Raw genomic sequence first — 25,175 nt, 5'->3', positions numbered from 1 at the left:
GCTGTCCTGAAGGTGGCTGCCACCTGCCAGCCTTGGGTGCAGAGCCTCCCTCTTGGGGCCGAGAGCTGGGAGCCCCTCCCCCGGGTGGGCAGCAGGCTGGGAGAAGGTGTGTCGGGCGTTTCACGTGGAGGCCAGTTGAGATGGCAGCTGAGCCCCTGCCTCCAGGTGTCTCCTCACCGCTGTGCAGGCCTGGCTCTGCCGTGCTGAGACCAGGAGATAGCAGGCAGGACTCTGTGCCCGTCAGGGCGTCAGGCCCCTGGGAGGGAGAGGTTTCCGGGGCTGCAGCGCCAGCCTCAGGGGCCTTACCCTGGAAAGCTTCTCTGCTTCTGCTAGCGCCCCCCTCTCAGGCTCGTCCAGCCAGGACTTCTGTCCTTCATGCCCAGCCCTGCCTGGCAGCCCCCCACCCCCAGCCTGGGCTTTGAAAGTGTGGGGGCTGGTGGTGGCGGGACTATTTTAAGTCCTGCTCTGGGCCCACCCTCCCCGAAAGCTTTGCTACTGGCCACCTGCTGCTGCCTGTCCGACCTGGAATGCAGGTTGGCAGTTGGCCAGGGTGGGGGCTGGGGACAAGCAGTTATAAAGCTGGTGGCACAGGGCAGGCGCTGTCCTTGTCTGGAGCCTGCCAGTCCCCACCACCGCAGCCATGTCCCACCGCCTGGTGATGGTCCGGCACGGCGAGAGCACCTGGAACCAGGAGAACCGCTTCTGCGGCTGGTTCGACGCGGAGCTGAGTGAGAAGGGGGCTGAAGAGGCCAGGAGGGGGGCCCAGGCTGTCAAGGACGCCAAGATGGAGTTTGACATCTGCTACACGTCGGTGCTGAAGAGGGCCATCCGCACCCTCTGGACCATCCTGGACGGCACGGACCAGATGTGGTTGCCTGTGGTGCGCACCTGGCGCCTCAACGAGCGGCACTACGGGGGCCTGACTGGCCTCAACAAGGCGGAGACGGCTGCCAAGCACGGGGAGGAGCAAGTGAAGATCTGGAGACGGTCCTTCGACATCCCACCACCCCCCATGGACGAGAAGCACCCCTACTACAGCGCCATCAGCAAGGTGGGCTGTCAGGGCGCCAAAGGGAAGGCCTGGGGGCAGGGGCCTTGGGGCAGGGAGCCTGGGTGGGGGCCAGCTGTCTGGGATGTGAACTGGGCCGTGGGTGCCCCCAGGAGCGCCGGTACGCAGGCCTGAAGCCTGGGGAACTGCCCACCTGTGAGAGCCTCAAGGACACCATCGCCCGGGCCCTGCCCTTCTGGAACGAGGAGATCGTCCCCCAGATCAAGGCTGGCAAGAGGGTGCTCATCGCAGCCCATGGCAACAGCCTGCGGGGCATCGTCAAGCACCTGGAAGGTGAGGCCCACCCTGACCGGGGCGCGGGCAGTGGGTGGGGCGGCAGGTCCCGGAATGTTTCAGCAAGTGCCCGCTGCCCGCTAAGGGAGCTTTGCAGACGTCAGTGCCCAGGGTGGGGTTTTCAAACTGAGAGACACCGGGAGGTGGGTTTCATTCCTGAGCAGGTACTGGGACACTGGGTTCCTTCTGAAGACGGGGGTGAAAATGTCTCCCACCTCCGACCAGGGCTTGGGCCCTGCTTAGGGGCCAAGGCGCTGCAGCTGGCCCAGCTTCCTGACGTGAGCCCTGGCAGGTGGGGTCTAGGGTTGGCATCTTGCCCAAGCTCACTGGCCAGGGAAAGCAGGGCCATCTGACTCCAAACCCTGCTGCATGTGTCCCGGGTCCAGTCATGTCACTTGCTGGGCCCCAACTACCCTCTGGGGCAACTCCTGGTATTGCTTGCTGCTGGACTTGGGCCCACAGAGGTAAGGTCACTCAAAAGGATGCCGGATGTGCAGTGGCCTGGAGACCCAAGCTGGTAGCTGGGGTCCCACTGAAGAACAGGACGGGCTCCTCCAGGGCCTTCAGGGTGCCCACACTTCAGGGGTCTGTTAGTATCTGAATGGTCTTCAAGTTCGGGATGAGGAAGGCCGGTGGGGCGGTGGGCCCAAAGCCCTCCTGGGGTCAGCGGGCAGATGGCCAGGGCGTCTGTCCTCGTCTGGTCTGCACAGGCACCTCACAGCAGGCCTGAGCCCAGCGCCAGACCACCCATCGGCCCTCCCTCTCAGGGGTGCTGTAGCCCACATGCCGGGAACATGCCCGGGTCTCCCACACCCCTGAGAACCGGCCTCCTGGCTCCTAGGGTGGTGGAAACACCAAAGGGCTGTTCCAGGTTATGGAGGGTGGTGGGTCGTTTCTCAGAAAACACCTTTTCCACTTGGCAGAGCCTCCCGTCTGCCTTAGACATGGTGGCCCCTGCTGTCCCTGTCCCAACCCATTTCCTTTCTCTTCATTGATTTGAGAGAGATGGAAACATCCAGGAGAGAACATCGACTGGCCGCCTCCTGCACGCCCCCCACTGGGCATCAGGCCCACAACCTGGGCATGTGCCCTGACCGGGAATGGAGCCGGCGACCTCTTGGTGCAGGGTCGACGCTCGACCACTGAGCCACACCAGCCGGGAACTCCCAGCCCATTTCTTAGGTGCACCCCTGCTCTCTGCTCAGGATGCCCCAGATTAGCAGTCTCTGGAAGCTGGATGGCTACTGTCCTAACTGGACCCAAACACCGCCAGTCTGGCCAGAGACCCGGTGCTGTCCCAGGTCACGCCTGTGGTTCAGCACGGCTATTTCTGTCGGCCAGTGTCTCAGCGCTGCCTTGACCTTCTCCAGACACATTTCTCCAGCCTTGCTGTCGGGGTGGGAGGGCTGTGCCTAGCTGACCAGCTGCAGCTCGTAAAGGTCACGGAGCCGCCGAAGAGCAGAGGCGCCTGACGGGCTGGGAGGGCTAAAGACCCCTGGTCCCTTCTGCCCAGGGATGTCTGACCAGGCCATCATGGAGCTGAACCTGCCCACGGGGATCCCCATCGTGTACGAGCTGGACCAGGCCCTGAAGCCCACCAAGCCCATGCGGTTCCTGGGTGACGAGGAGACCGTCCGCAAGGCCATGGAGGCCGTGGCCGCCCAGGGCAAGGCCAAGTGAAGACTGGGCTCTGCAAATCAAGAATAAAGGCTCCCCCGCACCACCCCGTCGTGTGGCCCACATGCCCAGCGCTCACTCGGGGTTGGCTTCATAAGACCAGAGCCTGAGATTCCACGAACGCTGCCCAGGGGGAGGCTGGCCCCTTCTGCCTGCCCAGCCCCCCATTAGCTATGGGCACCTGGCCCCCATCCCTGGCTCTCAGGTGGCTCCTAACAAGTCACTGTGGTGACCCCCAAAGCTGAAGACCCACTTGGGAACCCTGTTCTAGAATCAGGGTGCCTGGGTCACCTAGGAAGAGTTCAAGTGACCCCCTCCCCAGAGGGGGCAAGCACAGTGGCCATCCCTGCAGACGGGTTGTCCTCTGCGGTCCCTGCTGGTGGAGCAGCACCGAGCCCCTCCTCCTGGGGTCCCCTTGTCTGGGAACAGACAAGCCCATAGTTGGCCTCAGGACTGGAAACACCTGACTGCTGGGGCCTCCAGGAGGGGGACACACGGGATGGGCCACCTGGCACCAGGGGGAGGGGACACTGGGCTTGGCCACCACCTGGGGCCTCTCAGCACAGCCCACATCCCGGGCTGCTCCCAGGGCACGAGGAAGCAGGTTCTCCCTGGTGGCCCCTGGGTGCCGGGGGCCTCGCTGCACGTGTGTGCTGTCCCTCGCGGCACAGGCCCCATGGAGGGAACAGGCAGGCCCTCGGCCCCTCCCAGAGAACCAGTCAGGAGGCTCACTTCACTCACATCTTAATCTTTATGTCAGGCCTGAGGCGCACACCCACCGGACACCGGGAAGGGGCCGGGCTCACACGGGCATCAGGTGTAACAGGCGTATCCGGGCTGGGGGCTGTGTGGGGCAGTTCTGACTCCGAGGCAGATGCTGGTGGGCTGGGACGAGGGGGCCGGCAGGCAGCAGGACGGGGTGCCTGCGCTTCCACACGCAGACCATTACTGGTCACCCGTCCCCACCACCCTCAGCCCAGGCAGAGAGACAGAGAAGCAGGAGCACCGAGCAGGATCCAGAAAGACCAGCTACTGCTGCCGGACTCTGGTCACAAACCGCTGACCACGGCTCCCAGGCCACTGACAGGGAGCCGCCCCCCCAGGGCTGGGAGGACAGGGAAAGGCAGAGGCCTGCCTTGGGAGCTGCCGGGTGAGTGCGGGAGCCCCAGGTTATTGCTGCATCTGTGGCCCCTTCCTGGATGAGGTGTGCAGTCAGCAGGCTGCCCCCTCCAGCAGGGAGACCACGGGTGGGGAGGGCGCCCAAGCCACGGCCAGCAGGCGCGGCCCTCACTCGATGAGCTCCACGTAGTTGGCGGGAAACATGCCAAAGTGGCCGTCGGGCCCATAGCCGCGCCACCAGCCCTCGTCAATCACCTCGATGCCTGTGATGAGGTTCTCGGGGTCGAAGGAGATCTCGGTCTCATCAGCTGGAAAGAGGGGGAGCCCAGACACTGCACTGGGCGCCCCGGGTCTGGGCACCAGCCGACCTGCCCTGGCCCTGTTCGCGTGGCCTCTGTCCCGACCGCCTCCCCGCAGGGCCTGGCTCTGGGCCACGCACTTCCTTCCACGTCAGCCTGCTCCCCAGGGCCACCCAGAGCCACCCTCTGCTCACACCTCCAGGTCTACAGCTAGGCTGGAAAGAGGGGGTCATGCTGTGGACAGCAGGGGGCTGCCCGGTGCCAGGGAGAGGCCTGGCTGTGCACTGCCCCCCCTCTCGCTTCCTGTCTGACAGTCCTGGAGACTGTCCCCTCAAGGAGCCCAGAACTGGGCCGGCCTTAGGCCCTGTGGTCTGAGGGGGGCACATTACCTGCCTGGTAGTCGTACAGGGCCCGAGCACAGAGCCCCTTCCCGCTCAGCCCCGGGGCGTGGTCCACGTGCACAGAGCCGGCGTCCGGCTGCTGCACCTGCCACGGACAGGAAAGAAGTCTGGGGCCTGGTCACCTAGGTCTTGCCCATGACCAGAGCTCATGTCAGGCTTGGGGAAAGGCATGGCATGTGGGGGCGGGGGTCCCCATGATACTCCCCACCCAGCACCTCCCACACGGTGGCACTTGCCACACAACTTATAGCATAAGCGGCTCCAAATTTAAGACAACCCATAGGCAGTGAGCCTCGCAATGCGGCTGAGGAGGCAGTTTCAGGGCACAGGCCTGTGCAGCCCTGACCCTGCTGCAGGGGACCCACCACTGGGGGCTCCTCATAGAGGGCTTCCTGCTCCGGGGGGTCCTCGTACACGGCCTCCTCTTCTGCCTGCACTGGGCAGGCAGGGGCGCTGGGCGCCAGCTCCTCGCAGAGACCTGCATGGGGGTGCAGCCAGATCTGACCCTGGGGCAGGGAGGACACCCCCGTCTCCTCCCATACCCCGTCCCCACGTGCAGCCGAGAGCCTTGCCTGCCCTGGGCCTGGAGGCGGCCTGCGTCAACTCCCTGCCAGGAGGGCTCTCGGGCTGGGCGAGCTGCTTCTGCAGGAAGGGGCTCCTCAGTTTGCCTGCAAAGCAACGGGAACAGATCCTCACAGCGGGAGAAGCGATCCCAGCTCCTGCTCCCTCTGGGCCCTGCCTGGAGGGCAGCTTGCCCTAGGACAGTGGCTGTCACACACCCACACCACCAAGCAGCCCCTCGGGCACGTGCAGTGTAGACAGCGGGTTGGCAGGACTAGTCCCGTGTCCTCGGGGGGCCGAGGAGTGGCTGATGCAGGCCCCTGGGACCTGGCGACAGCCCGAAGTGTGAGCTGCACCAGGGCTTTCTGGGGCCGGGGCTGGAGCGTCTGTTCCCCTCCTACCAGGTCTCTGCAGGGTGACTTCAAGGGCAGGGGGAGGGCACCTGGGTCCCCGCCCAGAAGCTGTCTTGGCTCCCTTGTCCCTCATCTGCCCGCCCCCCAGCCTGGCCCTGCCTCATGGCTCATGGCTGGGCACAGGGAAGTCTCACCTGGCTGGGGGCTGGCGATGGATGCGGTGGGCATGGCTCTCTCCTTCTGCTTGAAGATCTCCCGTGGGTGTGCTGGCTGCTGACTGGGCTCCTGGGGGACAGATGCATGGACCCGGCGTGTCTGCCTGGCTCCTGCTGCGGGGGGGCTCGCAGGTCTCCCCAGACGGGGCTGGGATCCACACTGGACCATCTGCCCTCACTCCTCTGTCCACCGCTACCTCTGTGCACCCACGTGTCCCAGTTCCCTCCCCAGCTGCAGGGCCCTCTGGGTATCTCACCTGTTCCTCTCTGCTCCTGGAAACCACTTCCTGCTGCTCACACTTCCTGCTGGGAGGGCAGAGGGCAGAGCTGACCTCTGCCCGCTGACCCCGAGGCAGCCCTCCTCCCCTCTGGGCTCACCTCTGCCGGGCCTCCCGGCCTTGCTCCTGGTAGTGCTGCTCCCGGCGGGCGGCCTCCTGCAGCTCCCGCTCCCGACGCTCCTGTTCCAGCCGCTGCCGCTCCTGCTCTGCCCGCCGCTTCTCCTCTGCCCGCCGCTGCTCCTCCTCCTCCTGCAGGGCGCATGCTCAGCCCACCCAGCACAGCAGGGCCCCGGAGTGACCTGGCCCCCATACCTAACCCTGCTAGCCCACGTGACCCCGAGCTCTGGGAGTTTACTACGAGAACACCGAGAGTGACGTACTCCAGGCCTCGCGCACGCCAACCGCTCCACAGATGCCAGTGACCGTCACGGCCCAGCGGCACTCACCTCCGCTTTGGCCCAGAAGCTGTCTTTGCCAACCCTCTTGATCTCAGACACGGCATTGATCTTCTGGTACACAGAGCCCTGCAGGGACGGGGAGGAAGGGCAGGGCACTGGAAGGAGTGTGCAGCCCAGGTAGGAACTGCTCGGACAGGGCCTGTGCCCCAGTCAGGGGGATGACAGCAAGGTGGCCTGAAAGGTCCTGGACACGGCCGAGCATGGGGCGCAACCACACGGCACAGGCGGGTCTCTGGTTGTACCAGGCCTGTGTGGGTGAAGCCAAGGGCCATTCCAGGAGGCTGGCCCACCAAGTTGCAGGCAGCTGACCACCACATCCCCATGGGACCTGCTGTGTGTCGGGGACTCAGCTCCCACCCAAGGCCACAGGCCTGCAGGCATCTGCCTACCACACGGAGGGCCCTGCCCTGTCTACCACTTGAAGGTCCCCCACAGCGGCCACCACAGAGGACATGCTGCACTGTCCCTGCAGGAAGCCTCTGCTCCTCATGCTGACAAGCCCGGGCCACCATCTGCACCTTGATCAGGTGCAGGGACTTGAAGCCAGGCAGGCGGGAGCCAGCCCTGCAAGGAGCCAGGTGCTGAGGGCAGATGCGGCCAGTCTGGGCACTGGGAACTGCACACCTGCCCCACGGCTCCTGGGCCAGGTGGCACTCACCACTGGGGCCTGGGGGCCTGTGTCCTGGAAGCGGCTGCTCTCCTGGTGAAAGGCGTAGTTGGCTCCCGAGGCCCTGGCCACCTTCTGCATGATGCACTCAGGCTCCACGTCCTCCTCAGCCCTCGCGTTGATGGTCACATGGGCCCCCTGCAGCGAGACAGCACGTGATGAAAGGTGCTGCGACTCCAGGAGAGGACGGGCCCCACACCTGTCTCGCTGAGGCTCTGGAGGCCCCACTAGGAACCGGGACAAGAGCTCGTGCTTGTCCTGGCTCCTGTGTGAGGCCCTCACGGCCCGTGGCGTGTTCTGTGGCCTGGCACTTGAACAGACAGCTCAGGCATTAGAGGGTTTCCTTGTAATCAGTGACAACAAACCTGGACAGAAATCTGGAAATGAGCACCTTTCCTGCAGTGAGTACTGGTCTGGGGAGAGGCCGGGCTCATGGCCTCACTCCTGTCCCTAAACACGCAGGAAGCCCGGGACCCTCTATCAGCTCCAGATGGAAAAACAGGCGCATCTGAAGAACTGTTGTCAAAACTAGAAACTGAAGTCTCGAGTCTCCTTGCCAGTGACCAAGGAAATGCAGTCATATGACATGAGAAAACAAAAGCCTTTAAAACCACACAGGCTCCGCGTAGACCGACATGCAGAAACACATGGACAGGGACGGGCAACCCTCCACCTCCTGCAAATCCCAACAGCTCTGCCCAGGCCCCGCTCCAGCAGGTGCTCCTCGCTGTCCTGTCCTTCCTCCCTGAGGGCCCCGCCCAGGTCCCCCTCCAGCAGGTGCTCCTCGCTGTCCCGTCCTTCCTCCCCGAGGCCATGCCCAGGCCCCAGGCACACTTGCTGAGCAAGAGCAAAGCAGCCTCCGTTACACACTGAGGTCCAGACAGAGCAGGGGGTGTGGGTCCCACTCACTCATTCTGGGCACCTGGGGCCGAGGAATTGGGAGGACCCGCGGGGCGCAGCCCTCACCTTCAGGAAGCTGGCCATGGTGCTGACATGGTTGGCACACGCGCCCTTCCGTGCATCATTCACGCCCTCGCCTGTCTGCAACACAACACGCCCAGCATGACCTGCCCATTCCCCAAAGCCATTGCCCTCCCAGGGACTCAGCAGGTTCCGTGTCCCCGGAAGGAGAAAGTGGCCATCGCAAAGCACAAGACCAGGTGGCCCCACCTCCAAGGCAGGGAGGTTGCTGGGGCAGCTTCCGCTGTGGGGACACTCGAAAGCCCCTTGTCTCCACCCCAGCCCCATCCTGTGCTCCCAGAGCTCCCCAGCTTCTCTCCATGCCCTCTGCTCCCTCAGGATGGCCCCCCGAAAGGGACAAGGACAGGGTGTCCTGTGGTTGTTTGTCCTTCATTCTGCAGGGGTAATTCTGAGTTACCAAGGCCCCAGGTACTTTCTGGGCCACAAAAAGTGGATCCACCAGCTATGAGTGTCCTCAAGTCAAGTCCTCCTCAGCTGCAATCACTCAGGCAGAGGAGGACAGAAGAGAGTGTTACCGGTCTCACCTAGCCGAGAACTCAGAGCCCTCGAGTTCCACATACCCAGTTGATGAGGACAAACTTGGGCAGGCCGGAGTTAGGGTCCTTCACCCTGCAGAACGCGTACATGACCTTCCCGCTGTTGAGCTCCTCCACCATCTCCTCCAGGCCCCCCTCTGCAGCAGTCACAGGAGGGTCAGTGGTGGCCAGGCACCCCCTGCCCACCCTGGCACCTTGTCCACCAGGAATGAAGCCCAAGCTGCCACTTGAATCAGATCCCAGGCCCAGTGGTGAGCTGGGGGGAGGCAGGAACTATGCTGTGACTAGCACCTCCGGTGACTTTTACTCACACCAGTCTAAGGACCACTTGTGTAAAATGAAAATGTCATCTTTGCTACAAACCAGGCACCCAACTTTGAAAAGGAAGGACTCTACAGCCATCATACCATCGCCTGAACCCCACAGAGCCACGTCTGCTCTGACGGCAGGGCCACCTGGGGGGCTGCGGCAGATGGGAACGTCCCGCACAGGCTCAGCTGAGTCTCAGGGGAGGACAGTGGCACAGGAGGGGCTGCAGCCATTCTCTCCCGACACTGAGGCTGAGGGCCCTGCACGAACCAGGGTTTGCTGCTCTTGTCAGCCTCTCAGACCTTCCAGATTGCGAGGAGGCCTCGGCTGCTGGACTGCACAGCGGTGCCTACAGCATCACAGTGCAGAACCACTGCAGGGCTGTCCCACGAGCCCAGCCAGGGAGGCGCTCGAGAACGGGCGGGGCTCTCCACCAACAAGTCACCAGAACCACCCACGTGGCCAGCAGCTGCTGGGTGACAAGCTGGGCCTGGCTCGGTCAGGGGAGCTGCCTTGAGCACATGGGGCCAACACTGACGCTGCCCTGAACCCCTTCCTCCGGCTGTGATCACTGCCATGCCGCCACGCTGGCGCCCGAGAGCTGCACCCTCTCCCTCATGCACCTCACCCCCCCACAGTCCGTGGTTCCGACTGGGCTTGGCCATACTCACCCCCAGTGCCCGCCACACGGATGTCATTGCTGTTGCCTTCGTAGGTAAAGAGAGCCCTGAAACAAGACAGGCGGCTCTGTACCCAGGGCAGTGGGCACTGTCTGCCTTCAACCCAGAGCGCTCAGCAGGGCAGCCCACTGCGGGCCGACACGGGCCCCACTGGGCCCCACTGGGCCTTCTCAGCTCTGAAGCTGAAATGACGCTGTCCTGACTGACCACAAGGGCTTGTAAGTGACAAACCTAAGACAAGAGCATATATCTACTTGAGACTGAGAGCCGTACAGTTTTATAGCAACTTTTCACAGTCGTGTGTGAAACACTCTTGCCTGGCTACCAGGCATGCGGAATTGAAAAGACAAGGACGTCTGCACATTCCTGACCTGAAGCACCCAAAGGAGCAGCAGGAGGATGAATGGGCACCGGGCACCTGGGAAGGTGTCGACGCCCTCAGGCACGTCTGTCCCCCCTCTGGGGCCTTTGGGGTTGGTGCAGCAGGTCCGTCTGGGCTGGGACTCTCCTGGCAAACACAGTCCATCCCAGGTTGTATGTAGCCCAGAAACCACAGAGGACATGACTCAACACGACACTGGCTCCTCAGGGGACAGCCTCCTTGTGGGGCCAGGTCTAGACCAACCAGTCTCACCTCTGCACAGGTGACCCTGGACCACACCTTCCTTCCTGTCAGACTGATTACTCGTAAGAACTCTGAACAAGATTTGGGCTTAACACTTGTGCCGCAGAGGTGCTGAGGAAATGTGGTGAGTGTTACTGAATGCGTGCACACCTATGGAAGGTTCCTCGACCAGAGCTAAGGCTCCTTCCGAGCACAGGCCTGCTGAGCCAGCCAGACTGGGGCTCCAGGGGCAAATGGTCTCACAGTAACCAAATCAGCTTCCACTTGGCTTCTCTACGGCCTTGCTACTAACACCACTGGGCAGAGCTGACTCTGCCCAAGAAAGTTGGAAGAAATGAAATTCAACCCAGTCCCAGTGCATCTGGCTGACAGGTGCCAGGAAAGAATAACACTTCCCAGTAGAGAGAGAATACAGAAGAGAAACAGGGAAAAAGAAGACTTTGGGTAGTGAATCTCCAGGAGAACATTCTGGAAGAGGTGGCTTCCTGGCAGACCAGCTCTGCAGGAGCTCAGCTCCGGGCAGTGCTGGCCAACCATTGGACAGCAAGTCAAAAGGAACACCACTCTGGTGGCCAGAGTCCTGACCAGCCCTCCTCCTGGAGGAAAGAAACACCAGACAAGTGGCATGGGCAGAGATGGCCGCTCGGCCTAGCTCTTCCAAGGGATCCAGCAGCTACAAAGAGCCATGTTCCGTGCCTGCCACCCACCCTCTGGCCTCAGTCCTCTTCACCCTGGGCTCCAGCCTTAGCCATTCTTGGATGTTCCCAGTTCAGAGGCTCATTCCCACATTCCGTCGAGCCCCACTCTTCCTTCTAACGAACATGATAAGAACGGTGCTCTGGCCTGTGAGTGGCACGTGGAACGTGGTGCACCGAGCACCTTAGGTTCAGTCACTCCTTCCAAGAACCTGCACTGAGAACCTGCTGCTTGCTGGTGGCGGGACTGCAGCCACAAGGAAGCCCTGCCAGCGGGACAGAGGGACACACCAACACGGGCGCACTGCCTGGTGAAGGGACACGGGAGCTGCACCCAGGCTGTGATCTAGGGAAGGACCAAGGAACACCGAGCGAGACCCGAGGCGCAGAGCTGATGCTCCCCACCCACCTGGCTTCAGGGCCCAAGATCACCACACTCCACTCATCACACCAGAGACCAGCTCTCCTTCCTCTGACACCACCGTCCCTGCCCTCCTTAGTCCACCCTTCATCTGAGCACTGACTCCACACCACCCTGCACCAGGGACAGACACAGGGTCTACCCCACCCCTCTGGAAAAGAGAAACAACACAAAACCAATAAGAGTGTCTGAATGGGTCGGAGGTGGGAAAATGTGGCTGGAGCCAGGGAGTCAGGCAGAGAGGAAGGCCACCTGGTAGCTGAGAACTGAACTTTGGGGAGACCCCTGGGATGATGTGGATGCGTGCTCCGGGCAGGGGAAGTAGCCAGGTCAGGGCTCTGAGGAAGAACCAGCTTGCAAGTCTGGGGAAGAGAAAAAGGCTACAGTGCGGCCAACGGGAGGCCGCATGAGTGGTCAGGAGCGGGCTGTCGGGCCTGCCAAGCAGGCGAGGGGTCTGGGCTTTATTCAATGTGAAACCAGAAGTCACTGCTCAGTTACAAGCAGGGACGGGATATTAGTGAGTAGGGACCTGCCACACAGTATCTGAGGGCAGAGGCCGACGGTTCATGCAGCGGAGTGGCAGTCCCCATGCTTCCACTGGAGCCTGGTGTTGGGCGAGGAGGCTGGTGAGATGGGAGGGCTCGGACTGGGTGAGAAGAAAGAGGAAGGTTGACACCCTCAGAGGAGATGGAGTGGTAGCAGGCAGCTCTGCTAAGAAGCTCAAGGAAAGGCTGAAACATGGGAGGCCGGGACTATAAGAGAGAACTGGAAGGAAGGCCCACCGGGAAGCCAGGTCAGAAAGTGCTACCCCAGAGCACATAAAGGAGCAAAACCCTAACTGGAGAGGACTAGAGAGGGGCAAAGATGTTTCTGGGTTCCAAACTCAGGTGGCCTCACGTGGACGTGAAAATGGGGCACTCCATAGGGAGATGTTCTTGACAGGGTTTGGAATATCATCAGAGGCTCAGAGCCCTGAGAACAGCGGAGAGGAGAGGCGGGGGACAGAGACCCAGGGACTCTCCCTAGAGAAAAAGCCCTGCCTCCACATTTGGCTGAACTTCCTGAAGGGTTATAAAGAAGAGAAGGCAGGAAACCTCTACTAGCTGTAAGACCTTTCCCTAATTAGAAGAGATGCTGTCCAAACGCTGGAGGCACTGCTTGGCTCCCCTGCAGAACTGGGCGCCCGCATGCACTTGGCCCAGGCGGGAGAGGAGTCTTACAGACCAGGCAGCTGCTGTTCTGAGGCTCTTCCCACAATGCCTGGGGCCGAAGGGAAGGATCCCGCACCCGAGGAGTCACAGCGGCACACTGCGTGAAACCCACTTGGCTGGGCACCAGGGAAAGCAGAGAAAGTAGCAGCACTTGGCAAGTGGAGACCAGTTCCAACAGCACCGCCACACCCAGCCGGCCCTGCCCCCCAAAGCTGGTCATCTTCGCCTGCCATACTCCGCACTTCTTACAACTGGAGGTGGTCAGAACGAGTGAGCAGAACAGCTGAAGCCGAGGCACAGCGGCAGAATGACTGTGCACAGCCCCAGTGCCTGCGCCCCGTGTGGCTGCGCGGGGTCACCCTAGGGGCCTGGACCAGGACTCCGGTCCACGAAGCCCTTCGCCCTCGCAAGGAGACCGAACCACTGCCGCCTCGCAGAGGAAGTCACGGGCGGCGGAGGGAGGATGGAGGCCAGCATCGCGGGGCCTGCACGTCCGCAGGGCTCCCGCACAGGGGGGGCATTCTTGGAGAAAGGGAGGTTCTGAAACTCACATGCACAGAAAAGGAGGGACCCCAACCCCCGACCCCCCGTCTGACGCCTCGGGGCCGGGCTCCCGCGGCCAACCGGGCTGCCCGGCTGCGCTGAGGTCGGTCCCGGGACGCAGCGTTTGCACGAAGCCGGGCGTGGCTTCCGCTTCCTCAGGGAGCCTGAGGTCCGGGCACAAAAGCAGAACCTGGCGAGGCGGCCGGGCGCGGAGTCCGACATGGAGGCCCCGGCCGAGGGATGCAGGGGCCTGGGCTCCGCGCGGCGGGGCGAGGGCGGGGACAGCCCCTCCGGGCGCGGCGCAGGTGTGGGTCCACAGGTGAGTCCCGGCCGGCCCGCGGCCGCGCGGCTCGGCGCCCCCTGGCTCCCCGGCCCGGCCCGCCCCGGCCCGCCCCGGCCCCCTCGGCGCCCACCAGTCGGTCGGGGACTTCTCGGTGACCACGCGCCCGTAGGCGTCCTGCAGCGCCGGCCCGTTCCGGCTCAGGTTCGCAGTCATGGCCGGCCCTGGTCCCCGCGCCGCGGCCGCCGCTTCCGGGCCCGCCCCGCCCCCGGCCGGAAGCCCCGCCCCGGCACCGGAAGCCCCGCCCCGGCCGGAAAGCCCCGCCCCGGCCGGAAGCGGGCGGGGGGCCGCGGTTCCCGGAGCCGGGCTCTCCTTGGGGGCGTGGCCGAGGGGCCAGCCCGCCGCCCCAGGAGCTCCGCGCGTCCCCTCCGGCCACTCCTCCCAGTTCGCCTCCTGCGGGAGCCCGTGGGGCCGTGACGTCTCCCGCGCGGGAGCCCGGGCCTCTGTGTGGACCCAGAGTGGGGCGTCAGTGAACGGGGACGCCGCCAAAGGGAAGGCTGCGCCCTCAGCGGCTGCGGTGCGGACGGGACCCGGTTCCTTCCCGGCCCTGCGGCCCGCGCCGCCCCCGGGCAGAGCCGTCCCCGGTGCCGGCCAGAGGAGCACCCCCACTGCGGCAGAGCAGCCCCCCTTCTCCCCTCCCCCCGGCAGAACAGCCCCCCCACCCCGTGCCGGCCAGAGGAGCACCCCCACTGCGGCAGAGCAGCCCCCCTTCCTCCCCCTCCCCCGGCAGAATAGCGCCCCCCTCCCCCCCCCCGTGCTGGCCAGAGGAGCACCCCCATTCCGGCAGAGCAGCCCCCTGCCCCCCATGGGGCAGCGCCGCAGGGCAGGGCCGGGATGTTTCTTTGCTCAGAAAAGGGTGTTTCGACTTGGGCACAAACATTGTTCACTTATTTTTACTTCTGTTCACACCGTGACCTTGTCCCGACCTGGGAAGCCTGGGTCCTGCCTAACAAGCCCAGTACCCTCTGTCCTGGGTCTTCCCCACTTGGATTTCACCTCGTGTTGCATTAGGAAAATGAGCTGCGCTAAATGGAGGCCACAGCGTTCCCAATTTCTAGTCTTTTCTCTTCAGCAACCTCTGCTGTCCTTGCTTTTCCTTCCACCTGACCCTCAGGTGACTTTCTGCTCCACCCCAGTCCCTTGGCCTCCCACTTTCTGGGGGATCTGCTTACTGGTCTGCCTTCTTCTCTTCTTTCTCTGGGAATGTTTTTATTTAAACAACTTCTAGTTATCAGTTTCCTTCATATACTTGGCTGCCAGTCCCCAGCCTGGGGTCCTTGGACCCCTAAGAGGTCTGGGACCCTAGGAGGTCAACATCAATGTCAATTTGAGAACCTGCCTTGTCTGAATCAGGCTATGCTGGCCAAAGAGTCAGTTCTGTGGTGGCCACATTCGTCCACACTGACTACGGAAGGTTAGGAGGCCCGCCTCCCTTGAGAGAAGGCTATGAGGAGGGGTCCCTGGTGTGGGAGGTGGCCTAGGAGTCCATGTCCTGTTCTGGCTGGTAGGAGGCTATTTCAGCTGACAGGCTAGGGGAGGCCTCTCTGAGGAGGTAATAAAAGATCGGGGGAGGGGGATCACATCCACAACACAAGGCCAATGTAGAGCAAAGTGGCTTTATTGCATGCGCCTGGGTGCAGGTGGGCTGAGCTGAGAAGGGTTCCGCCTTGAATTAGGATTCAGGTGTCAGTTATATACCCTACTTCTAGCTTCTGGCAGTTCCTGTCTGGCCCATTGTCCACTTTGCAGTAGGACTGGTCTGGTATCTCGTCCGGCATCTGCTGGGTGATTCATTGCCTTGTGGACAATCCAGATAATCCTTATCCGTACTCAACAGGAGGCTGAGCAAAGGTTCTGCAGCAACACAATTTCCACAGTTTCCGCCTTTTGCAAACTTTTACCTTTACCCTTTAAAACGTTACTAACCCTTTCAGGTAACACCGGAGCAGAGTGAACGGGGGGTGTGGTGGGGGGGTTGGGGGGGGGCATATGGAAGATCAGACAGAAGTACTCCAGGCAGAGGGACAAGATGTGTCAGGGCTCTTAGGTAGGGGCACAGGGAGGAGGGGGAAGGAGTTGTGGGTAGAGGCTGGATCCTGTAGGACCCGGGTCAGGACTTTGGGATTTTATTCTAGTGTAAGAGGATCTCTGGTAAGCTTTAACGAGAGAGAAAGTGATCTGGTGATGTTTTAAAAAGGTCCCTCTGGCTGCCTTGTGTGGACTGTTTCCACTGCCTGCCGTCAGGGAGGGCTGGCTGCCATGTCCTCAGCTCCTCAGAGGACTAGCTTTCATGACTAGGTCAATCCAGGTCCAGCCCTTACCCAGCAGTGCTGGGGAGGAAGCATGTGTCACAGTGACATGCACAGGAAGGAGGGGCTGGCGGAGCCAGAGAGACAAAGGGCCCAAGCTGATCTTGAGGCTTCTTTGCCCCTCTGGGTGCCACACAGAGACCTCAGGCCAGGAGTTGTGCAGGCCTGTCCTGCAAGCACTTGTCTGGCACTTGGAACTGTCTCCTGAACTTAGACAGAAACCTGCCCTCCTTAAGCATCTGCAGTGAGGTGGTGTGGACATATTTTCAGCTACAGCTGAAGGCCTGGGACATTTGCATGCTAGCATTTTATCCCTGGGCAGGAGATTTTGACCCTCTGTCATATTCTTAGAACTCCTGGGTCTTCCTGGACCAAGTCTCAGGCTCATCCAGCAAACCCAGCACTTCTGGTCGTAGTTAATCGTCATTTGTTCACAGTGGAGCGATTGCTTAAGATCATATATCTCCCTGATTTCTCTGTTCCACAGAGAAAAAAACACATTACCCCACAGTTGGCTTTCTGGTTGCTGTCCAGTTGCCCACCTGGGACACGCCTTGGAAACATGACGTCTGCACCCGTGGGTTACATGGGAGGCCCTGCAGCACGGGGCACCCTGAAGTAAGGTTTTTGGCTTCAGAAACCCCGTCAGGCAGGACAAGAGGATGAGTTCCCCAGGGGGAGACATTTCAGAGGATTTGCAGGGATCAGGCCTGTCTGAAGGGTCTGGCAAGCACAGAGCACACCTTGGGCTGGCAAAGGGCGAATGGAAATTATACTTGGTAGCCCAAAGGGCCGATTTCAGTTCTCTACCATATGTCTCCAATAGAGAGCAGGCATGTGGAAATTTTTTGACTGCACTCAGGAAATTCATCAGCTTCTGGGAGTCATAAGCTGTTACACTGGAAAGTGATCCATGGTCTCAACACCAGCTTGGGCTGGGATGTTCCCTCTAAGCCTCTGACTTGTCTCTGAAATGTGAACCTGCCCCACCTTCCTGTGCTCTGTGGTCTGATAGCCCCCCAGGGGAAATGATGAGGGCATTCTCCCATCTATGAAGGTTTAACATTTTGTTTAAGCAAAGACCAAAGCGGTGGCAAAGAGACAAAAGTTAAAAAGGCAATCTTCACCAGGGTGACAGGCAAGAACAGGGCACATGGAACTCAAAAGTAGCCTGTGGTATCAGGGTCCTAAATGGGGACCCCACAAAGGAAATGCAGACCAGGCTCAGACTGCTGCCCGGGCACCTCGGAAGTGAGGTTGTATAACACGTTGGGAGCTCCTGAGCAGGCTGACCTGGGTCGCCTCTCCTTGATCCCGGCTGCAAAGGCCCCCTCTGGCCATTGGGGGTGGAAATTCATGCTTCATCCACTGCTCCTACTCATCCAAGTTACTTTCCTGGCTGTCCTGGGAGTAACCGCGTAGAAAACACCAGGGCAGGTTTGGCTCGAGAGAATTGAAGGCCCTGGAATTTCCTCCCTTCGGGGAGGTTCGGTTAGAACAGCTGCCCTTCCAGCTGACCTGCTCTCAGAGCTCAGAGCTCCGAACTCCGAGGCCAGCCCTTGGAAGCGTTGCCTCAGAGATACAAGAGGAGGCCAGTCATTCAGCAGGCTGTTCTGATTCAAGTTTCTGAAGACCTTGTTCAAAGTTCCCATAGTTGATGTTCTGCCTGGGAAACAGACGTAAATTCCGGTTATCACTCAGGATTATGAGTGATTCACACATTTATTTACATTTAAGTCTCCCTGTCCCTGTGCCCCGGTCTGTGGGCAGCTCACACTGGACTTGGCGTGGGCTCTGAGGGGTGGGTGGTGAAAAGCCTCTTCGCATGGAAAAGAAGACCCACCTCTCTCCAGGTGCTGCTTCGGAGAAGAGTCCTCTCTCCTGGGTGTTCTATGCTTTCGATCCCAAGATCCCAACACTGTTTGCTGCTTCTCCGTGTGAGGGACAGCGTCCCAATTCCCAGGAGCCTCCTGGGAGGAGCCGAGACTGCTTGGGACATGCTGACGGCAGACTGGATGCGAGGAAAGCCTGCCCGCTCTGCCCGGCACACCCAGGCTGGCACTGAGTTCCAAAAGGTGAGGGGCAGGCTGTGTGGCGCCATGCGAGTGATGCCACTCGTGAGGCCGGGCAGAGGAGGGGCACTGCACACCGTCCTCCCAAGCGTCCAGGTGAGTTGGGGTGCAGGGACCGATCCCAGCCTGCCTCACTCACTCCCCTCGGTTTGCTTCTAGACTCTGGGACCCTGCTTTTCCCAGGCTGACTTTTTCATGGTGCCATTCCCTCCATTAACAGGACATTCACACCGTTTACCTTCAGGTTCAGCCCTTCTTAGTTCAGAGGAATATCTGCATTTCTGAAGCCCCCTTCAGACCCATTTCTCTGACCCCAAGCGGAGACCTGTACTCGCACACTGCTCTGGGGGAGGGGTGTTCTCCAAGACTGCAAGTCCCTGCGTCCCTTCCTCCACACTGGTGTTGGATGAGTGAATAAACGAGGGAACAGAGAAGGTAATGTAATGTTTGCCTTTCTTATTTCTAGAGAAACGTGTCCACAGGGTCAGTGTGTTCTTCTTCCACCCATATGATAGTTTGGCTAGAGCTCCTCACAGCGACCATCCCTGTGGACTCGGATGGGGTGGGAACATGCCACCCAGTTCCTCCCCTAGGAGCTGTGGGAAGCTGCCTGCTCTCTCCGAGCCTGTGTCCTCCCAGGGACATGGGGCAGGCATGCTGCAGTGAGAGCCTCAGGCATGGGACAGGCCATGAAGCCACTGGAGCCTGGGGCACATGGCCACTTTCAGACACTGTCAGTGATGGAGACCAGTGGGACCGTAGGACATCGAGGCAGATGCTGCCGTTGCTATGGATGTTGGGTGGTAAATTTTTGTTGTGAAAGCAACCTGCAGAGACGAGAGACCTCGAGTCAGGGCACAGGGATGTTCTAGACAGTGTCCGTCAGGAAAATGGACGGAGGGAGGCGAAAGTGGCCGCTGCTGGGCTGTACCTGGCTCCACAGTCTTGGGCGAGCTGGACTCCCCCCAAACCCTGACAGGACTTAGGTGGGGCAGCTGAGGGAAGTCCCCCAAACCAGCATGGGTTGGACACCACCTCTGCAAAGCAGTGTGTTCTGAGGACGAGAGAGGGCGGCGGCAGCCCTGGAGTCTCCTGAGCTGCGGGCTGAGCTGGGGCTGTGCGTAGTGGTGCCTGTTATGTCATCATTGACAGTATTTGGCATGCCTGAAATAAGTTATACTTATATATTTGTATTCCTCACCCAAGAGTATATTTTTACGGATTTTTAGAGAGAGAGGAAGGGAGAGGGAAAGGGGGAGGGAGAGAGAGAGAAACATTGATGTGAGAGAGAAACATCGATTGGTAGCCTCCTATACACACCAGACTGGGGATCAAACCCCCAACCTTCCAGTGTATGTGACAATGTTCCAGCACACTGAGCCACCCAGTCAGAGCTACATAAAATAGTTTTTAAAGAACTTATCCTGGCCCAGCCGGTATGGCTCAGTGGACTGAGCATCGTCCCATGGACTGAGAGGACTTAGTTCGATTTCCGATCAGGGCACATGCTGGGGTTTCAGGCTCGATCTCCAGTAGGGGGTGTGCAGGAGGCAGTTGATTGATGTTTCTCACATCGATGTTTCTCTCTCTCTTTTTCTTCCTCTTTCTCTAAAAAAAAATCAATAAAAAACATTAAAAAAAATAAATGTAAAAAGTAAAGAACTCAGTCTGGAATATGGGGGAGGAAGGCTGTGTGTGTGTGAGGTTCATAATCTGTTACCAAATGATTTTCCAAGGAAGGGTCAAACTTCCAGAGCATCTCAGACAGTATCTGACATATTCTTCAACATCTCCAGTAAATAAATCTTGCAGTCTTGCCAGATTTTCTGGCAAGGAACAGAGTCAGAGATTTCGTGCCAAAACACCAAGCTACTTTACCTTGTCCAGTGGGAGGAGATTTAAAAAGACACTTTCTTCCCCTTCGAGTGTCACTCACACGTCCTGTTTGTTGCACAGCTTGCTGTTAAAGTAATCCCAACTCACATCACTAAATCCCCGTTTTAACAACAGCCACTGTTTCCATTCTGTCCTTGGGCAACTGGGATCCTGAAAATACTCCATGGCCTGTTTAAGAACAATCCTCAAGGGCTCGTGTGCTGATGAAAGAGGGAAATCCGAAAATCAGCAGTCCTAGGTAAACCCCGCAGTCACTCCTGCCTCTGGTCCCCACCTGGCACACTCCTGTCCCCTGCCGGAGCTGGCAAGGTCTCTCAAACCCTGGCCACATTCAACCACGTAAAGTGCTGAGGCACCAGGTGACCCCTGGTGGCAATGCCAGGACAGAGGACAGAGCTGTAGCTGGGGAGCCCCAAGGGTCTTTTTTATTTTTTATCTTCACTGGAGGACATATTCCCACTGGATTTTAGGTAGAGGGGGGGGGGGCAGAAACATTGATGTGAGAGAGACACATCGATTGGTTGCCTCCCACACGACCCCGACCAGGGCCGGGAAATCAACCTGCAACTGAGGTACATGCTATTGACTGGGAATCAAATCTGGAATTCTTCAGTCCACGGGCCAGTGTTCTAACCGCGGAGCAAATCGGCCAGGGTTCGAGGGGCTTCTTCACACAGCTCAGATACAAGATGCGCACAGGCCAAGGGTGTGACCCAAACTCAGCCAGCAAGGCCAACCTCAGGGTGGTGAGACACCAGGCACCCTGAGCTGCTGGGCCCTGACATGGACTCAGGACATCCATGTACGTCTTGCTAAAATGCATAACCATAATCCAATCCTGAGAAGATATCACAAACCCCAAACGAGGGACATTTGGCAACATGACTGATCAATACTCCTCATAAACAAGGTCATAAAGACCAGGGGAAGCGAGGCAGACGTGAAGGTGAAGGAGACACGGCAGGGGGCGCAGTACAGGCTCCTGAGCACAGGGAGACACTCGCGTGAACTGGCAGAGCGTGTCCCGCCGTCAGTCTGGTTCAGCACGCTGTGGCCAACACCGAGGCCGGAGTGGAGAACTGTACTTAATAACAAAGACGCTGGCTTCAGGGAAAGCTGGATGAGCGATATATGGACACTGTGTTATTTTAGCAACTTTTCTCTAAGTGTAAAATTAATTCAAAATAATTTTTTAAAAATATAGGCTGACACAGCCCACACTCCTTGGGTTACCTGGTTTATGCAAGCCACGGAAAGCTATCAAAAACAGTTTCATGCTCATACCAAAGACTTAAATCTGATCTTAATAGCTGGTATTTTTCTAGTAAGTCTACTGAGAAGATTATGGAGTGCCAGTCACACAATTTGAAAATAAACTCGTTTCTCTTTAGGCCAAGGACTCATTGTAAAAACATTTTACAACTATGAATGCTCAGATTTGATCCATGAACAAAACATTTTTGACTGTTTTAGAATTACTGGTAGCTTTTTTTTTTTCTTTATTGATTTTAGAGAGAGAGGGAGTGAGAGGGAGAGAGAGATAGAAACATCGATGAGAGAGAACATTGCGCCTCCTGCATGCCCCCCACTGGGGATCGGGCCCACAACTTGGGTGTGTATCTGACCGGGAATCGAACCAGCGACCTCCTGGTGCAGGGTCGATGTTCCACACTGAGCCACACCAGCTGGGCCTGGTAGCTTGTTTTAAAGCAAAAGAAAAACAACTGAGCACAGTGTGCGGTCTTCAGAGCAGCCTGTGAACGGACGGTGTGAATGTGCACAGAGATGTCATCAGTGCACTGTTCTGTAACACCTTAAAATCTGCCCCAAATGTTAGATTAAGTACATCAAACAACACAGTGTATATGGTATATTAGACTTTTGTTCTTCATGCATCTATAATTTCATTTTCTTTTTAAATATAAAATCTTGCTTTTGTTATAACTAAATTAAAATGCTTCAGTGCTAACTTGTACATGAACCAAAGGATATGCTTTGCTGGAGGATAATGTCCTTTCTTAGAATGTGTTTGTAGCCATTCTTTTCCAGGTCTTAAAGTTTTGTGTTTTATTTGTAAACAGAATGCAACTTAAAATTTCCTTTGATGAGGTGTATAGAAAACAGTGATGCAGTGTATCACAGAATGAAAGTTTGTATTTAATGAAGAGATGCTTTACACTGTTTTTTTTTTTAAACCTAAATTTTTGTGGGTTTCTTTTTGGAAAAGTTACATTTAAATCTATTCTGAAACAGTTTATTTTTAGCAAATAAAACGTTATAGGTCAAAGGAAACAGGCAGACTGGAGACTTCTGGTCCAGAGAGTGAAGTAGGTAAACACTGTGCTCACCGTCTCCCACAGCCACATCAAAATGACAACTAAATTATAGAAAAACCACCCTTGGGGCCACCTGAAGTCCAGTGGAAGAGAACTCCTCTCACTGAGGACAGAAAGGAACTACGCAGAGACTGGCAAGGGGTGGAGAGTGAAACGGGCTAGTACAACGCCCAGACGCGGCAGAGAAGGATCGGCAGGGCTATCTTGGCTGCCCAGCTCCCTCCTGAGGAGTGAGGGTCCCAACCCCACACCAGGGGTCTCCAGCGCAGAGCACCACTGCCAGGAAGAGGGGTCCCCACGACAGCTGGCTGTGAAGTTTGGTGGGGACTCCATCTGGCTGAGAGGGAGAACTGGTAGCCTTAGGAGTCCTCTTCAAGGGCCTGAACATAGACTCACGCAGTCACAAACACCCACTCGAGCTCCAGAGAAGGGACAGCAGCTTGAAAACTGCCAGGGACAGATAAGGAGGAACTGCACGGTCTGGCTTCAGGCCAAGGGCCGAAGGAGCAGCTCTCTCAGGGACTCGAGTGCCGGTAGAAGCCACTGTTCTTTTGTTGAGTCTCCAGGAACACAGTCAACTCTGTTCTCGGCCCACTCTGATGACTCCCAGACCCGGCTCCAGCCAGTTCACACGCCCAGCCAAAACCTCTTTGAGAGGCAAAGCCATAGCTTGGTGTATATGAAGTACATGGTAACCACAAACCAAAATTGTACAAGAGATATACAAGAAATAGAGAGAAAGGCATCCAAACACAGCACTGCAGAAGTCACTAACATATAAGAGAAGAGAGCAAGAGAATAAGAAAGAAACACAGAAAACTATAGGATCAATCAGAAAGCAATTAAAATGGCCATAACTACATACCTATCAATAATTACTTTAAATGTAAATGGGTTAAATGCTCCAATCAAAAGACAAATAGACATCTATAAAATAGAATATTACTTGGCCATAAAAAATGAAATCTTACCATTTGTGACAACATGGATGGACCTGGGGAGTGTTTTTGATAAGTGAAAGAAGTCAGATAAAGTCAAATACCATAAAATTTCACTTACATATGGAATCTGAAAAACAAACTAAATGAACAAACAAAACAAAAGCAGACGCATAAACACGGAGAGCAGAGCGAAGGTTGCAGTGGGAGGGGTGGGAGGCTGGGTGAAACCTGAAGGGGTTGAGAAGCACAGGCTGGTGCTGACAGCAGCCCCAGGATGTAAAGCGCAGCCAGGGTGTAGTCACTAGTGTCGTAGTGACCCTGAAGGGCACTAGGTGGGTGCTGGAGGTGTCGGGGGAGCACTTTGTAAGTTATGTGACTTCTAACCACTAGGCTGTGTACATGAAACTCACTCAGGGTTGGATGTGAGCTGTGATTGACAGGAAATGTGGAAGAATCGGCGGACACACCCGCTCCAGCCCACCCTCCAGAGCTGAGCTGGTTTCAGGGAACAATGTGTTCTCTCAAGGCTTTGGTTCTGTCATTTATAGCCAGATTTATATTTTTATTTAAGAATAAGGCCCTGGCCAGTTTTCTCAGTGGTTAGAGCATTGGCCTGTGGACCAGAGTCCTGGGTTCGACTGCGGCCAAGGGAACGTACCTCAGTTGCGGTTCATCCCTGGTCCTGGTTGAGGTCGTGCAGGTGGCAACCAATTGATGTGTCTCACATCAATGTTTCTCTCTCTCTCTCTCTCTCTCTCTCTCTCTCCCCCTCCCTCCCACTCTTTCTGAAGATAAATGTAAAAGTATCCTCAGGTGAGGATTAAACAAAATAAAAATAAGAATAAAAATATATATAGGATGTTGCAAAACAAGGGTTACAGTAACGAGTACATGAAACAGAGTTTATTCTTGTATTATTGTTTATTAGTATATTATCTTCCACACAAACAACTGTAACCCTGCTTTGCCCCACCCTGGATTGGTGCATGCAGACAAAACCCTGAGCAATGTATACGGGGCTGTGAGCTGTGGTCTCCTTTATGGGTGGATTCTGATTCCATCTGCCCACAAATTCCCCAATGTTCCAATTTTAAAATAATCAATCTACCAGTTTTGCAATTAGGAATATAAACGATTTAACCCCCACACACCACTGTGACGCCCTCTGACCTGCAGCCTGTCCTGCTGGCTCCACTGTGGAGTTCCCAGAACCCACCTCTTCTCCCCAGCTCCAGCACCCACTGCTGTCTCCTCCCTGCTTAGCCTCCATCTCAGAGCGCAGCTCTGTGTCCCCCTGGCCTCCTCCCCACCCGTGACCCCGACATGCTCAGGGAGGCTCTCTGCTGGTACCTTCCCCTCCGTGCTTTTCCTCAGCGCTGGCCACCCAGGCAGGAATGCTCCCTTAGGAGGCACGACTCTGGGCTGGGCTCTGCCTCAGGCCATTGGCCCCTGGTGAGTGGTGGCAGCCGGGCTGGTCCCTCCCGCCTTCCCCCTCCTGGTGGCACCGGTTCCCTCCGAGGCTTCACTGCTGGGATGCTGTGTGCATGAAGGGAGGTGACCTGCCAGGCTTCTGCTGACATTCACGGGTCCTGTGCACCTAGGGCGTGAGCAGTGTTCCTGGGAACGCTGTAAGCTAGTAGCTCCTCCCCTTACCACTCAGCCAGTTTCTACAATCCCAAATATCCCAGGACATGGTCCCATGTCCCTGGGGCCGGGGCTGAGGACCCCTGTCCTAGGCTGAGAGGGGCTGCAGAGAAGGGGCCAGGCTCAGCCCCCACCATGAAGAGCACCGTCCAAACCTCGACCTCAAGGGAGGCCCTCACAGCAGGGAAGGACTGGCGCCCAGGGCATGGAGCCCGGCGGTGACTGTGCAGGCGGGCAAGGGCCTCGAGAAAAGCGCTGAGCGCAGG

General features: G+C 58.0%; 2 protein-coding genes across 5 annotated transcripts; one reads left to right on the top strand and one right to left on the bottom strand.

The window, feature by feature from the left end:
* The first annotated feature begins 592 nt into the window (after positions 1–592).
* Positions 593–3,065, top strand: PGAM2 (phosphoglycerate mutase 2). Its single transcript, XM_036246528.1, has 3 exons — positions 593–1,051; positions 1,162–1,342; positions 2,856–3,065. The coding sequence occupies exons 1-3, from the start codon at positions 641–643 to the stop codon at positions 3,020–3,022; spliced, it is 759 nt and encodes a 252-aa protein (XP_036102421.1). The 5' UTR covers positions 593–640; the 3' UTR covers positions 3,023–3,065.
* A 565-nt stretch (positions 3,066–3,630) lies between these two features.
* On the bottom strand, positions 3,631–13,900 carry DBNL (drebrin like). 4 transcript variants are annotated; one of them, XM_036246523.1, is made up of 13 exons: positions 13,785–13,900; positions 9,868–9,923; positions 8,912–9,024; positions 8,337–8,411; positions 7,362–7,508; positions 6,692–6,769; positions 6,346–6,494; positions 6,225–6,273; positions 5,947–6,037; positions 5,411–5,506; positions 5,204–5,316; positions 4,827–4,923; positions 3,728–4,446 (listed from the first exon to the last, which is right to left on the bottom strand). In XM_036246523.1, exons 1-13 carry the CDS (start codon positions 13,865–13,867, stop codon positions 4,307–4,309), a joined length of 1,287 nt encoding a protein of 428 aa, XP_036102416.1. In that variant the 5' UTR covers positions 13,868–13,900; the 3' UTR covers positions 3,728–4,306. The 4 variants fall into 4 exon arrangements, with proteins under 4 accessions (XP_036102419.1, XP_036102416.1, XP_036102417.1 ...); XM_036246524.1 differs by having other exon boundaries at positions 6,225–6,270; XM_036246526.1 differs by lacking the exon at positions 8,337–8,411 and having other exon boundaries at positions 3,631–4,446.
* Positions 13,901–25,175: the final 11,275 nt, after the last annotated feature.

This window comes from Molossus molossus, unplaced genomic scaffold (assembly GCF_014108415.1).
Source record: "Molossus molossus isolate mMolMol1 unplaced genomic scaffold, mMolMol1.p scaffold_m16_p_7, whole genome shotgun sequence".
NCBI lineage: Eukaryota > Metazoa > Chordata > Mammalia > Chiroptera > Molossidae > Molossus > Molossus molossus.
This window is presented reverse-complemented; position numbering and strand designations above follow the sequence as displayed.